A 15,277-nucleotide genomic window follows, 5' to 3' on the forward strand; every position below is an offset into this window, starting at 1 on the left:
CAAACAAAAGACAAAGTTAAATAAAATAGAAGCTAATAATAATAATAATAATAATAATAATAATAATAATAATAATAATAATAATAATAATAAATGAACAAGAATTTCTTTCAAATGAAAATATAATATAAATTATGCAAAATAAAATTATAGAATAAAAAAATAATTGAACCGTGCAATCTTATAGTTAAAAAAATTATCAATCACAAACAAATAAACAAATGTTTTATCAAATAACTAGTATTACTTATTTCACAAAATATTTGAAATTTTCAACAAATTTTTCAAGAGAAGAATACTTATGGTTAACAATTGAGAAAATATAATGAATTATTTGACCACTGTTGAAGTAGTGATATAAAATTAAGTTTTATTTAATAGTAAATTTTTCTCAAATACTAATTTTTTAAATTATAAAAAGAGTTTTAAAAAGATATATATCTTTTTCCAACCTCCAGATTTTTTCTTAAATGTGCAAGCATCGTGAATGAGAATATAACAAAATTAATAGAAATGTGAAATAACATCATTAAATTTTAATTCCTCAAGTTTCGTTTATTTTATTTAAGTTTTTATTTTGTAACATCATGAATTTAATATTTTCATTTTGAACATTGTGTAAAATTGATTTAAATTTGGATAAAAACTCTAATAAATTTGTGTTTTATTTACAACTTGTTTAATGTTAAATATATAATAAATAATATAAAACTCAATCATAAATGATATAACACTACGCGGTGTTAGTTTTAACACACAAGTAGATGGAAGGATCAAATCGGGAACTTTTGAGAAATATTTGGCACGAAATCGGCAATGTAAAAATATTTAGGACTGAACCGGGAACTTTTGGAAAACATTTAGGATCAAACCGGGAACGTATAAACATTTAGGACTGAACCGGGAACTTTTGACAAACATTTAGGACCAAACCGGGAACGTCCAAACATTTAGGACTGAACCGAGAATATATCCAAACATTTAGTACTGAACCGGGATTTTTTCCCTCATTTTTGTTTTGTTATTGACTGGCAGCAGATATTTCCAAGTTGACTCGATCGAGAAAGAAGATGTGTGAAGAAAAGAAAAACAGCTGAGCATTAAAGGTGCATTCCGAGAATCATCTTCAATTTTGATATATTTCAAAGTGTGCAACAGTGTAATTGAGAGTTTAGTGTATGCTACCTCATTTGGGCAGTGTCCGAATGAGGATCCAACGATTCACATTTTTTTGCATTTGAGATGTTCACATCAACATCTCAAATGCAAAAAAATTGGGTCATTGAATGCAGCACATGAGCAATGTCCTAAACCAACCATCTAATATTTGCTTTCAAAATGTTCACATATAAGATGATTTTACCTAAGTCAGCTCAAATTCTGAAAAAACTAGTAATTATTTCTAAACTCGAATCAAATGTCAAACTTACCATTTCCAATTTCTTATTCACGTGACATTTTCATCCATCCATCTCTGCGACTCTGCCCCGTTCCCTTCAACATCTCAGGACCTCCGATCAACGACACTCGGGATCGATCAATTGAGGAAAATACCAAGTCATAGCTTGTGGAACATCGAATTTCGTGCCATGTCGATGTCTGATTCGGATTCGTCGTCGCAAGGAGGCGAGTACAAGAATTTCCGCCAAATTAGCCGCGACAGTTAGTCAATCTCTGCGCCTTTCTAGTCCTTCACGTGTTTGTGTTTCCTTTTTTTTTTGTGGTTTTTCTATTTGCGGGGTTATATGATTGAGTTGAGTAGTTTTTTTTTTGCCGTTGAGATTGATTTATGTTGTGTGAACTATTCCTAGAGTTTTCTGATTGTTTATGTAGTTCGGTTTCTGTTATTATGTGTGTTGAGTTTGAAATTCAAGTTAATTAATGTTTGTCGAACTTGATCTGTCTATTTGTAGTTTGTTTTGTTTTTTGTCGATGCAAAAGCTGAGAAATGTGTTCTATAGTAATATTGGGTTGATTCAACATCAACTGTCGAAGAAAGGGTCATGGAATCGTGGTGGGAGGGAAAAGACTGTGTTGTGGAGGTGTATGACAGTGATCAAAGGAGATGGCCAAAGAAATGGATCGGTGGCTTGTGAATGATTCGCTGTTGAAGTCAAAATTCAATGAACTAACTACATTAGATGGGTTTATCCAAGGGGATTTCTGATTTAATGTGCAAGCTGTAGGGATTAATGGGAGTATAAAATTTCACGATGAGTAAGATGGTGAACTTGAAGAAGAGTTGATGTTAAATTCATCTACACATGTAAATGGACATGTGACTTGGGATTCTCCCTTTTGAATCACGGAGTCAGTCGGTAGACATGTTGAAATGCAGGGGAAAAGGTGGTGAAATTGTTGTTAAAAGTGCGAGTTTCTTAGATCACATAATGTAGTGTTTCCTCAGAATATCCTAAGAAATTCCTTCAGAAGAAAAATAGAGCTCTCGCACGAATATTGTGAAATTAGATTTTTTATGTTAATTGATCATACTTGAGAGGAATTACTAATTATTTGCGGACTTTTGGCTTCAATTTGTTTGGACAATTACTTTAAATCACTTGGATTAGGGATTTTCGTTGAAGTGTAGAATTTAACTGCAAATGAAGCATTCTGGCCATTACTTGGGAAATTTTTTAAGATAGCATTTTCATCGGAAAGGTGAGAAGGTTCTCCTTGCTGTGTATTAGATTTTGTTGAGATTGCAATAATGATAGATATATATATATATATATATATATATATATATATATATATATATATCTATTTTGAAAAAATAAAATTGGAATCCCTCTTAGCACTCAAAAAGAGTTGTCGTGGAACACCTAAATGTATTTAGTGTTTTTTACAGTGAGTCGACATCTTTACACGTTATGGCTCAAAATTTTTAATTTTAAATAATATCTTATGCATAAAAGTTGCAACTCAATTTGTTCGGTGTAATTTTGTGCAATTGCATTGCTATACTGAATCATGGCATTCTGGTGTTGTTTGATTTTGTTAAATTGTCTATGCTATTTGTTACTTTTAATTGTTTGTGCGGTTTTCAGGATTATTATATGAAATGCTTCGATCAGCCAAAACAGGGGACTCAAAGTCAAGCTGGAAGGTAGAAACATTGTAGACATGAATTTCTGCTTCGGTCTTGTCTTCATTGTTTGGGTTTGTGTTTATCTTCATTGCTAAAAAAGGAATATATTGGTCTCTAAGATTCAGTGAAAAATAAATTAGATAGTATATTGATATTATCTGATATCTTTTCAGAACATTATATTCTAACATCTATCAGGGCTATTAGATATAAGTTATGTTTGTTAGGCAATAATTTTGTTTCCTTCGACATTATATTTTTCCGCAAAATATCTCAGAGGAGCTCAATGTGCTTATTAAAAAATACCAACCATTAATGTCACCCATTCAGAGTTTGGAGCCGGAAATGAAGTCAATTTTGTTAGATTACTTAAGGGTTTTGTTAAAGATTACTTTGTGCGGGGCCTGCCAGCCAGTTATGAAAACCAGTTTTTGTGATTGGAGCTTATAAACTACCCTTGAATTTTTTTTAGTGTAATTCAATCATGGCCCATGGGTTGAGCGAAAAAACAGCCTTATTTGCTTTGTAGCCTCGCTTCTGAGCTTAAATTTGAGAGAAAATCTTTTGATTTCTTATATATGTTAATCTACAACATTCGACCGTTTAAAATAAGTTCTTGTGCATTTTTGAATTGTCATGAGTATGTTTCTAGATTTTGATAATTGTAGTTTTTGTTCATTTTAAGTATGAACGGTTAGATTTCGTCACCGTACAGTTTTAACATTTTGTAGGTGCTCATCATGGACAAGGTAACTGTTAAAATAATGTCATATGCATGCAAGATGGCGGATATAACGGAGGAAGGAGTTTCATGTAAGATATAGAAGGCCAGTCTCTGGAAAAAAAGATATATATTTATCATTTTTAACTCACCTTCCCACTTTCTTATTATTCTTTTTTTTTTTCTTGAAAGAATATTTTTTTATAATTCTGCTGTTAGCCTGCTGTAAACATGTCATTTTTTTGTTTTGTGCAAAAGCCATATGCTTCTACAATTTTACAATTGCGAGTAGTTGAAACTTCGAGCTCTAAACAGGTCTTCAGCCATGTTTGTTACATGCGAATTGCTTAAGAATATAGTTTGGGTATCAATGTGTTCTATCATTTTCAAGGGTTTATGAGCTTTGCTTGCCCTCTTATTTTTTCGAAATTAGCCACAAATATGTTAGCAACCAAGCAATACTTTTTGTACCTTCTTGACCAGCAAAATACATTGAATCTTGTAATATATCGAATTTTGTCCATTAAATATCAGTTCTTGAGAACTTCTAGGATAAACAAGACTTGCTTTGATAATGTAGGATTGGTGATTAGCTCTTGCAGTTGGCAAAACCATACAGGAATGTGTGAATCCTCAACGAATTTTTAAATTATTTATTCTTCTTTTCTATTTTGCATTTTGACTCCATTTGGAAAATCCTTGGCTGAATGATTTTGGAATTAATACAGGCACTTTTTTGATTCTGGAGTGAAAAATGCATTGGCTTACTCAATTTATCTTTAACAAAAGTTATCTTATCGATTGTATCATGAGCCAGCCGTGGCACATGGTGCATCCTTTCTATTGTAGTACGATACTGTTGATTTTTAGTAGGCTATGAATTGTGTGATATTTGTAGTAGTGGAGGACATACACAAGCGAAGACAACCACTGCCAACCATGGATGCCATATATTTCATCCAACCAACCAAAGAAAAGTAATGTCTCTTGTTTTCAACATCTTTTGAATAGTAAACCAAATATTTTAAATGGTACCGCTTGTTATAGTTCAATAATTTTCACATCTTTTATTTGCCCTATAACTTTCTAGGTCTCAGTGATATCAATCAACATGTATTTCTTTGATATATAACGCGTTTTGGATACTGCTATTTCGCAATTGATAGGCGTAATCGTCTTTGCCTGAGAATCTGAAGCAATTGCTGTGCTTTTCTTGTGAGACGGATCATCATTCTGTATGGATGAATAAATCGGTTTATGGATTAGTTTGGTATTTCCTCCGCCAGTGATATTTTATTAGTGTCTTCAGTTTTTTTTAAGAAGAAAAGGAGAAGGCAATGCACATTTTCAATAGAGAATACAATTATTATCAAACTGGTGCTGAAGATTCAGGTTAAGTTTAGGGAAATTCAGAAAGGACGGAGTTGTTTCAACACTTTGGTGATGCTTCAACATCAACAGATTTTTTAAAATTTCATTCACCTTAGCAGCATTAGTTCCTTTATAGTCCTGTTCATAGAGCTCAACTATATTGATATAGGTTCTGAATTCCATAAGCAGCAGTCCTGTTCAAATTGTTGCTGGTTTGTGGTATTCATTTGTGTCGCACAGCCTGTTGTGAGATCTTTAATTGATGCGCAGTTGACCTTGGTTATCAGTTTGCTGTTATCTTTTCAGTTTTTCAATTTCTGTGTTTTTAATATTTTTTTTGGCAGATGTCAAAGCTCTCTGTCTCTCAAGTTTAAGTCATTGATAGAATTATAGTTTTTGTTTGATCTTCTCAACCTTGCTTCTTAAATATATTTTTACTTTGTGTATAACCAAATTTTTGGTTTTTCTCCCCCATTCCTGTCACCCTTTCATTCATGCTCTCACGTGTTTGCTTTCCTTGTTATGCAGCATCGTTATCTTTCTCTCTGATATGTCCGGAAGATCACCCTTGTATAGAAAGTATGCCAAGTATTTGATTGTTTGTTTTAAGCTTTCAACAATTTTTTGAATTCCTTTGCCTCATCTTTATGAAATTGATGCTTATTGGTCGTCTCTTTCCTTTCTCTACTTGCTTTTGTTTTCTATCAGGGCATTCATCTTCTTTAGCTCACCTGTATCTCGAGAGTTGGTTAGTCATATAAAGAAAGATGGAACTGTTTTATCTCGCATTGGCGCCTTGAGAGAGGTTATAATTGAACACTTTAACTTTTTGATGTGCAATCTTTATTTCATACTGTTAGATTTGGTCTTTGTTCTCATTTTGGATCATAAATCTGCAGATGAATCTGGAATATTTTTCGATAGATAGTCAGGTATGCTATCCCGTAATCCTTCCAAACTCCTTCGTCACCAACTCTTAATTTTCTTTCAAGTGGAATGGATGCTGAAACTATAATGAGTTCAACATGTGTGACAGACATCCCCTGTAGAATTTTCGAATTAAATAAAATTGTATATAACTTAAACATGAAAATAAGACGAGACAGGGGTGGCACTTGGCAGTTGGTAGCTCTCAATTATTCAAAACTTTTGTATGGTGTGAAATTGGAATATTCTTCTGGCTCTAAAAAAAAAAATTGGAATATTCTTGTAGTATAGAGAGGTTGGTCATTTGTGACAAATATATTGTTGTAACTTCAGGGTTTTGTCACTGACAATGATAGAGCTCTTGAGGATCTGTTTGGGGATGAAGAAAGTTCTCGTAAAGGTGATGCGTGTTTGAATATGATGGCTACTCGTATAGCTACAGTATTTGCTTCATTGCGGGTATATGGTTTATTGATTATGTGGCCATATCCAATTTTGAAGTGTCAAGACCTGCATAACTGTGTCATGTGATAGGAGTTTCCATCTGTCCGCTACCGTGCTGCCAAATCACTTGATCCTAATACAATGACCACTTTTCGCGATCTAATTCCTACAAAGCTGGCTGCTGCTATTTGGAACTGTCTCATGAAATATAAATCCAGCCTCCCGAACTTCCCCCAGTCAGAGACATGCGAGCTGATGATTTTAGATAGATCTATAGACCAGGTGTGAACTGTTCATTGACTAAAATTACAAATATACTTGCTGAATCCAAGTCTCAGGCCCATATGTGACATTATGCTTTTTGTATCAAGATTGCTCCAATTATACATGAATGGACTTATGATGCGATGTGCCATGATTTATTAAATATGGAAGGGAATAAATACGTTCATCAGGTAAGTCATCGAGTTGCTGCATACTTGTTGTTTTGGTGAGTGTAAACTCTACAATTGCTAGTATACTTCTCAGGTCCCGAGCAAAACAGGTGGCCTTCCAGAGAAGAAAGAGGTTCTTTTGGAGGATCATGACCCCATTTGGCTTCAGCTCCGTCACTCTCATATAGCTGATGTATGTAGAATATGCAGGAATGTTACATTTGTCTGAAATTCCTGGTTTTGAAAGGAGCAGATTGTAAACTACTTTTATCACTTGTTTACCATGTCAGGCAAGCGAGCGGTTGCATGAGAAGATGACAAACTTTGTATCAAAAAATAAAGCTGCACAAATCCATGGTTCGAGGTCGGTTCATAGATTTTGGTTCTAGCATCTGAGGGTGCATCTTCAAATTGGAAATATAGTAGGAAGCATGTTTATCTCCATGTTGGAATAGATCCATTAAAAATTCTTATCCTTTTACAATCAATTAAAGCGCAAAGATATGTTTTTATAAGGGATATTTAACACGTGCACCAAGTAGACAGTTGATTACCTGTTAAACTATTGGGATCCAGATGATCGGTATTGGTTTCTGTTTACCCTACTTATATTTTGTAACGGGTTGCTTGGTAACTTCTGGTATCATGCCTAATGCACACGTGTCATGCGTAGGGATGGTGAACTGTCTACTCGGGATTTGCAAAAGATGGTTCAAGCTCTGCCTCAATATAGTGAACAAATTGAAAAGCTCTCCCTCCATGTTGATGTAAGTGAATATCTTACTCTGGCAACACATTTATCTCACGTAATGTCATTGTCACTTACAAAATAGTTTCAGTTTGATTTGTGTTTGGTTGTGTGGCTGCTGCTTGCCGGTTCCGCCACTGGTTGTATTTATTACATGCAATGAACTTACCATTTGGCTAATTTTCTGTATATGATCGTGTTCTTGGAACCTATTTTGTGCCTCATGCATTGGCAGGTACGGTTAGTGATGTGAACACCAACAATATGTTAAGACATCCAGTATAAATGCTCCATTTCCTCGTGATACAAACATTCAATACATAAACTCTAGCACAGATTGAAGCTAGATCATGGTTTAAATTTAAAAATCGATTTTAATAATTGGAAAGTAAATTCCTTGAACTTTTAGTTGAACTTCTGGACTCCAGTTCATAGAACAAAGACCGAGGAGCCTCACATGTATGAGTCTTAATAATTTTAATTTGTTTGCAAATCTGTAAGAATTTTAACAAGTTTGAGAGAGGACTCACAATTCAATTGATGATAAAATATATTTTGACAAAACTTTTTTATCTATGATTTACATATATGAGAGCTTGTGGCCTTAAAATATAGTTGCATTCAATCCTTAAAATAGCATAATAAAATAATACAAAATTAATAATATAAAACATGTATAAGATTTTCCACTTTATTTTATCCTAATGGGGGCATGAAAAGGTATGGGTGGTCTCCTTGACCTTGATTAGGATTACATTATTCAGCCCAAGTCCAATAGGTGCTACTTATTTGAAGAATTAATGGCAGAGGTTTGCTTTTGTTAATTTATATCTCAGTTTTACGATGATATATACTTTTTTGTGGCATGTAACCTTGATCAGTATCAAAAATATGAACTGATATGTCGAATGTTACCTTCTGTATAGCATGTGGTATGATTCCCCAGTTGATGATTTATCATTAATAAATCATTAAAAGAGTAACGCAATTTATTTCATTAAATACTAGTGTTAAACAAAAGCTAATGTCATTAAAGACCAGTGTAAAGAAGCCAATGAAAAAGTCATATTTTTGGATCGTTCCTTTTTTCATTTGCTAATCATTTGTTCTTCATCAGATTGCTGGAAAGATAAATAAAATTATTAGGGAATCGGGGCTTAAAGAAGTTGGGCAACTAGAGCAGGACCTGGTTTTTGGAGATGCTGTCACCAAAGACCTTATTAATTTTCTTAGAGTAAAAGAGGTTAGTTCTTTTTCCTTTTTCTACATCTTTTTTTTTTTGTGAAAAAGAGGTTAGTTCTTTTTCCTTTTTCTACATCTTTTTTTTTTGTGAAAATACTCTTAGCATATTTGTGGTGTGATATCATCAGGATGTATCACGTGAAAATAAGTTGCGATTATTGATGATTTATGCTGCTGTTTATCCTGAGAAATTTGAGGATGGCAAAATTGCAAAACTAATGGAGGTTAGTGCCACTTTTACAATTTAGCTTATCTTTTATTTAGGTGTACATAACCCATTTTATTTTTTATGTCTGGACTCTCATCTGTATTTTTCGAGTGGAGGGAAAAGCAGAGCTTAACTTGAAGAAAGTGTTTTGGCGTTATATCTGCATTTACGATCTGGAATGTCTTTATGATGCATTTACTTTACTGATTTCTACCTGATGTGGACATTTAGATAGATTGATAGCTAATATCTTTTTGATGTACATGCGAGGCACCTCCTTACTGTCACTGATAGCTAAATATGATATTTAACTTTAAAAAAACAGTGTCTCTCAACTGCACACACTTATCTCTAGCCAATATGTGAGCAGTTGGGCATACTATTATCTTATGCATTTCCACCTATCTGACATCTGCCATAATTTTCCAGCAAATGCTGAATATTCTTGAATGAAGAAACAACTAGAACTCATTCTTAAATATCTATCAGCTTCTGTTAAACCCAACACCCTAACCCCACAATATCTAGAAAACAGTTCATATATCCAATAGAAAGATATCTGTTCCACTCTTTGGAAGTTTTTAAAGATGTGATATATATCAGGCATAATGATTCTAAGATGGAGGTCTGCCGTGTCTGTTTTACTGGTTTTCACACACTCACACAATCATCTCTACGCTTTAACTTTGTGCGGATTTTATCCTGGACGACGCAACAGGCTGCTCTTAAGTCTTTGCAGTGTCATTTATAATTCTGATATGTTTTGAGGTATATATCGCTCATACTATAATTGACATCCTGATGTATCTAATGTAGTTGGCAAGGCTACCGGCGGATGACATGAATGCAGTTTATAATATGAAATTTTTGGAGACATCATCAAACACCAAAAAAAGCTCAATTGTACCATTTTCCCTTAAATTTGACGTTAACAAGGTAACAGATCTGTGGTCAAAGTGATTATCTTTGATTATTTCTTGAATAACCCCTGCATCTGATGCATATGCTTAAATCCTTTCTCCTTGTTTTTGCAGAAGAAGCATGCTGCTCGAAAAGACCGTCCTGGTGAAGAATCGGCATGGCAATTGTCACGTTTTTACCCTGTAATAGAGGTAGTCTATTCTCTTTTTGTTTTTCCTGGTTTCTAGTGAACCCGCGAAATAACCATTATTTGATTGTTTTTGTTGAGCAATTGTTACGACCACAATTTACGGACTGAATTTAAATTGCAAAAGAGAATAACAAATTACTCCCAGAGATGAACTCTCTACAAATCCCTAGCTAGCAGCTAGTATTTCTCCCTAGCCTACGCTAGTGACGCTCAAGCAATACAAAATAACAGAATGCCTCCAATCTCTTGCATCTCTCACATTTAACACCCTTACATGGGCCTCTCATAAACCAGCCCACTAAATATATTGACCCAGGCCCATAACAGTAATGGACGTGTAGAGCTCAAAATGAGAGACAGTGAATGTTGTATGTTTTGATGAATAAATTGAAAATTAATCATAGGCAAGAGAAATTGCATGATTCTTCCTTCGTGCAGGTGAGTAAAGGAAGAAGAATCTGTCATTACTAAATTCCTTCAACATCACATTGAGGTTGGATTCGAGCACATAATCCAGATGCATCAGTTACCCACAAATGTTCTGGCAAAGGTTACACCTTGGAAAAGACCACTGATGGGTGGAATTATTATGTGCTTTTACCTATACGTATTAGGGTTTACAATTTTATAATGCTATCACTTGGTGAACTAGTCATAATAATGACAGTATACAAGCGAATGCATTATTTCCTCCTAAAATAACAATTCAATTTGCATATATTGGTGGTTCTTTAACTTTTCTTATGGAGACTTCAAAAAGGCGAAGACCGACATATTTTGCCGTTAGGCGGGTTTGGAGTTGGATCAAATTTATTCCATTGTGATGCCTTTTGATGTTTTAATGTAGACCCTCTTTTGTCAATCCTGTCCACATTTATTGGCATATTTTGTGGACATTTATTGGCATATTTTGTGGTACTATATTCTTTGAATATCATCAATGGTAAAGCGGCTGATACTTTTAGACTGATTTTGTTGTGATAATTGTAAGAATGCATGAGTGAGTTAAGGAGGGGCACTATAAGAGTCAATTATGAAATTTGGAGTTAATTCAGGAGTAGCGCACTCTGTTTGTGTTGCTATTATGCCATCTATTTTAACTGAAATGAACCTTTTTGCTGAAATGTTACTTGTTGCCATGCAGGATCTCATTGAAAAACTTAGTAAAGGTGAACTACCAAAGAATGATTATCCATGTATGAATGACCCTAGTCCAACTTTTCATGGACCTGCTCAGGGAGCATCTGTAAGGACAGGTCAACTTCCACCTCCTCATTCAATGAGATCAAGACGGACACCAACATGGGCTCGTCCTCGAAACTCTGATGATGGATATTCAAGGTAATTCTATGGCTTTTGATTTGTTTTTTGGGTCGCAATTCTTTCTATGTATCTGGTTCCACTCAATATTGCTATACCTGAACAACTGTCAATCAAAAAAGTTTCTCATTGTTCATTTTTGATTGATCAAATAGCAGCTAATACATTATGTAGTGTTTCTTTGTGGTTTCAGATCTTTCTTTGTGTCCCCTATTTGATGCATGCTATGAGTTTACCTACACAGTTACCTTCTTTTAAAATTTTTTTTTTTTTTGCTTCTCTTGCAGCGACTCGATTTTAAGGCATGCGTCTAGTGATTTCACGAAGATGGGTCAACGAATTTTTGTGTTTATTGTTGGTGGAGCAACACGATCTGAGGTATTAATTTTGGGATGTGTTCTCTCTCTTTCTCACTCTCTGTTTCTCTGCTGGGGCACACTGTGATCTCTTCTGAAACTTGTTCTGTTGCAGCTACGGGTTTGCCACAAGTTGTCAACAAAGCTGAAACGAGAAATTGTTCTGGGATCATCAAGTCTTGATGATCCTCCACAATTTATCACGGTACAAAACTTGTTTCTTTTCTCCAGTACCCTTTACACAGCCACTTATTGACCATGCTGAAGTGCAAACGGTTAGGGTGCAATAAAAATTGACTCCTAATACTGTTATTGGACATACTAAAACTATTTAATTTAATAATAAAAGGACAGGGCTAGTTTTTTATTGGTTAAAATGAATTTAATTGGCCGAGAATAGTTTTTCTTGGTTAAATTGAATATCATCATCTGAAAAACAAGGAAAATCCCACAGCTGGTTGGTGTTGGGGGCAGTAGATAATGTATGCGAGGGATGCAAACACATGAACACACCATGAATTCATGCTACTTTATGCCTGTAGCACTAGTAGGCAAGAACAGTTCCTTTGTTTGTGATCTAACAATTATACAAATGTTCCCATTGCATAATCCAAAATTAGGGAAAAAAAGAGTTCAGGTAATCTTGGTATCCCTTAAAGGCCCAAGACGTGTTTTAATTAGAGGATTGTGTATTTCAATTTTCAAGTGAGGTCCAATGTAATAGTCATTTATCTCGTATTTTGAAAAGTATTTATTTTACAAATGTGTTGTATTTCAAGTGAAATCCAATATAATTGTCCTTTACCACTGGAACAGAAGAGCTTTCTCTGCTTTCTTGCACAAGTTAATGGCCTCCTTAGCTGTCTATGTGTAAATTAGTTATTACAATCAGCATCAACCTTGTTTCATCGTTTTGTGCAGAAACTGAAGCTGTTGACTGCAAATGAATTGTCTCTTGATGATCTTCAGATCTAGATACCCAATGCAGGTGAAGCGAAATGCACAATATGATGCAGGCACACGTACCAATTGTAATAATAGATAATCCAGATGTAGCTGTTATCATATTCTCTGCCTATGCCTGGAGAAGCAGTCAATGGTGCTTTTGATGTGGTTGCCTGCTTCGACAGGTTGGGTTCATGTTTCTTCTTGTCAAAACTTTCAGTATATTTGTCAATTGGGCATCGGATAGCTGTGTTTTGTAATTTATTTGTTGAGGTTCTTTGGAAGTTCACATGTGGTGTAAGTATGTTCTTTGAATTGGCGTGAAACTGGAACTTTTTGGCAGTTTCAGTCTTTCAGATAAATAATGTCGTGAATTAATTTATACCGACCTCGAATACTATCGGAAAAACTACACCAGCGTCTGCAGCACGGAAGTGCTCGAGCCAGACAAGTATTAAGTCATAGGATAGATGGTCGAATACAAGAAATAGTTCATGTTTGATTGTTGTCTTGTACAACATAAATAGCATATAACTGGTTACTGCAGTTGGTTTATATGAAATACGAAGTTCTTTCTTCGATTCTTCTGCGATTTTGTGATGCATGTCTGCTATATTGATCGGATATTCAGCCTATGTATTCTAACTTACAAAGCGTATAAACATATAAACACTTGTAGATCGAGTCCAGGGATTTCCTTACTCTCACTTCCGGTATTCCGCTTATGTATTCCCTCGAACACGTTATTGAAACTATAAAAACGACTCCGTGATTGAACGAATGAGAGTTTTCTGTGGAACCAGTGAATCACGTGAGCTAGTTAAACGCTTGGCCCAGATGGCTCTTACTGCCTTTGCCCGAATGTCAGAGTAGTATTTTTCTTTATGCCAAAAGAGCACGGGATGAAAACTAAAAATTGCCCAATTTTTTATGTTCTGTTTTCTTATGATTTCTGTGAATGAATGATTGATTTCGTTTACGCGTTCATAATCAACACATTCATGAAGCAATTTTCGGCGTCGCGTAGAATTCATACGAATGTTGCAAATGTTGAGTGCAAAATGATTGGTGAAAACATTATCCATCATTTTCTTATGCAAGGTTAAAATGTACAATGGCTCAGTGAAACGTCTTGCTCATGAGCTACTGATTTCTCCGAGTTTCACCGTCGCTTGAAGCTGTTCGAACTGAATTTTCGGGTACCCTATACATGTTTCACACCACTAATTGTAGGATCGACGCCGGAAAACATGAATGCTAAGTACATATGCAGAAGAACTAAAAGTTTATATATTTGATTCTGCTGTATTTTCATATGTATTTACATTCACTAGGAGAACTATAGATACAATATTTCACTTGAATAAATCTAATAGTCCATCCTTTTCCAAGTTCTTCCTCTTTCATTCTTCCTCCCTGCAGCCATAACCAAGCAACAAACTAATTTGTCAGCATCATCAAACAAAATTAACAAACATCAAATAAATTATTTAAAAAAAAAAAAAAAAACTCTTGAAAATATGGCATACTTGGCTTATTTTTCCTTCTAGTCTGAGAAACTTGTGGTATAAAAACTCCAGTCCCATTATTTCCATTTCTCCACAACTTCAACATCCATGCAGGTGCTACATAATCCTCCTTGCTCACTACCCAATTGTAATAGCAACCTGCACCTTGTGTAACACCACACAAGCTGCCGTTTTTCGGGATCCATTTCCGGGCTTCTGCAGTTCTCAAATGCTTGTTTTCATAGAGTCTGAGTCTATCTTCGTCTTCATCTTCATCATCTGCTGTCAACTGCAAGACTTGCCTCCTAAGTTCAACAAAGAGAACATCATCTTCATCTTCGAACACATCGTACGAGTAATCGCACGTTATCGTCTCTTGCTTATCATGCTGAAAATCCATTGAAGGGGATTGAACTTGTTATACTTTTACTTTAATGGATGGTGTCACTTGACATATATATAAATTAAATATAGAAGTATATATATATAGTAAGGCATGGCATTAATGGAGGAAGAATGTGCTTTGAATATGGTCAAAATGACTACGAATGCAATGAATATGCCATTTCTTGTGTTTTAGTGCATGTTTTGATTGTTTTTTATGTGTAAATATTTATTAATTAGTTCTGAAATTGGTATGTTTTTTGTTTACATTGAACCGTTCACTTTAATGGGTATAAAACGCGTTGAATTGTTGTTTTAAAGGTCAAGTTGGAATGTTCCAAATCTTACGTTCATAAGGTCCACATTTCTTCAAACTCATTAAATTCTTGGAATTACTATTTCATTTTGACTTGCTTTCTAGAAATACATATTAGGAGTATAACCCTTTTTATTGATTTTTTCCCCTA

General features: G+C 34.6%; 2 protein-coding genes across 5 annotated transcripts; one reads left to right on the forward strand and one right to left on the reverse strand.

Moving 5' to 3' along the window:
• The first annotated feature begins 1,408 nt into the window (after positions 1-1,408).
• Positions 1,409-13,501, forward strand: LOC140884659 (SNARE-interacting protein KEULE-like). 4 transcript variants are annotated; one of them, XM_073291486.1, is made up of 21 exons: positions 1,409-1,662; positions 3,051-3,109; positions 3,823-3,904; positions 4,711-4,789; positions 5,712-5,762; positions 5,892-5,988; positions 6,083-6,115; positions 6,444-6,569; positions 6,645-6,836; positions 6,926-7,009; positions 7,083-7,181; positions 7,279-7,352; positions 7,662-7,755; positions 8,854-8,979; positions 9,107-9,202; positions 10,003-10,122; positions 10,221-10,298; positions 11,442-11,638; positions 11,905-11,995; positions 12,089-12,178; positions 12,895-13,501. In XM_073291486.1, the coding sequence occupies exons 1-21, from the start codon at positions 1,590-1,592 to the stop codon at positions 12,946-12,948; spliced, it is 1,995 nt and encodes a 664-aa protein (XP_073147587.1). In that variant the 5' UTR covers positions 1,409-1,589; the 3' UTR covers positions 12,949-13,501. The 4 variants fall into 4 exon arrangements, with proteins under 4 accessions (XP_073147587.1, XP_073147588.1, XP_073147590.1 ...); XM_073291487.1 differs by having other exon boundaries at positions 4,714-4,789; XM_073291488.1 differs by having other exon boundaries at positions 1,607-1,662; positions 3,823-3,840.
• Positions 13,502-13,993: 492 nt separating this feature from the next.
• On the reverse strand, positions 13,994-14,958 carry LOC140885020 (uncharacterized). The gene is made up of 2 exons (XM_073291938.1): positions 14,448-14,958; positions 13,994-14,334 (listed from the first exon to the last, which is right to left on the reverse strand). Exons 1-2 carry the CDS (start codon positions 14,824-14,826, stop codon positions 14,288-14,290), a joined length of 426 nt encoding a protein of 141 aa, XP_073148039.1. The 5' UTR covers positions 14,827-14,958; the 3' UTR covers positions 13,994-14,287.
• Between the last annotated feature and the right edge of the window lie 319 nt (positions 14,959-15,277).

This window comes from Henckelia pumila, chromosome 2 (genome assembly GCF_033568475.1).
Source record: "Henckelia pumila isolate YLH828 chromosome 2, ASM3356847v2, whole genome shotgun sequence".
NCBI lineage: Eukaryota > Viridiplantae > Streptophyta > Magnoliopsida > Lamiales > Gesneriaceae > Henckelia > Henckelia pumila.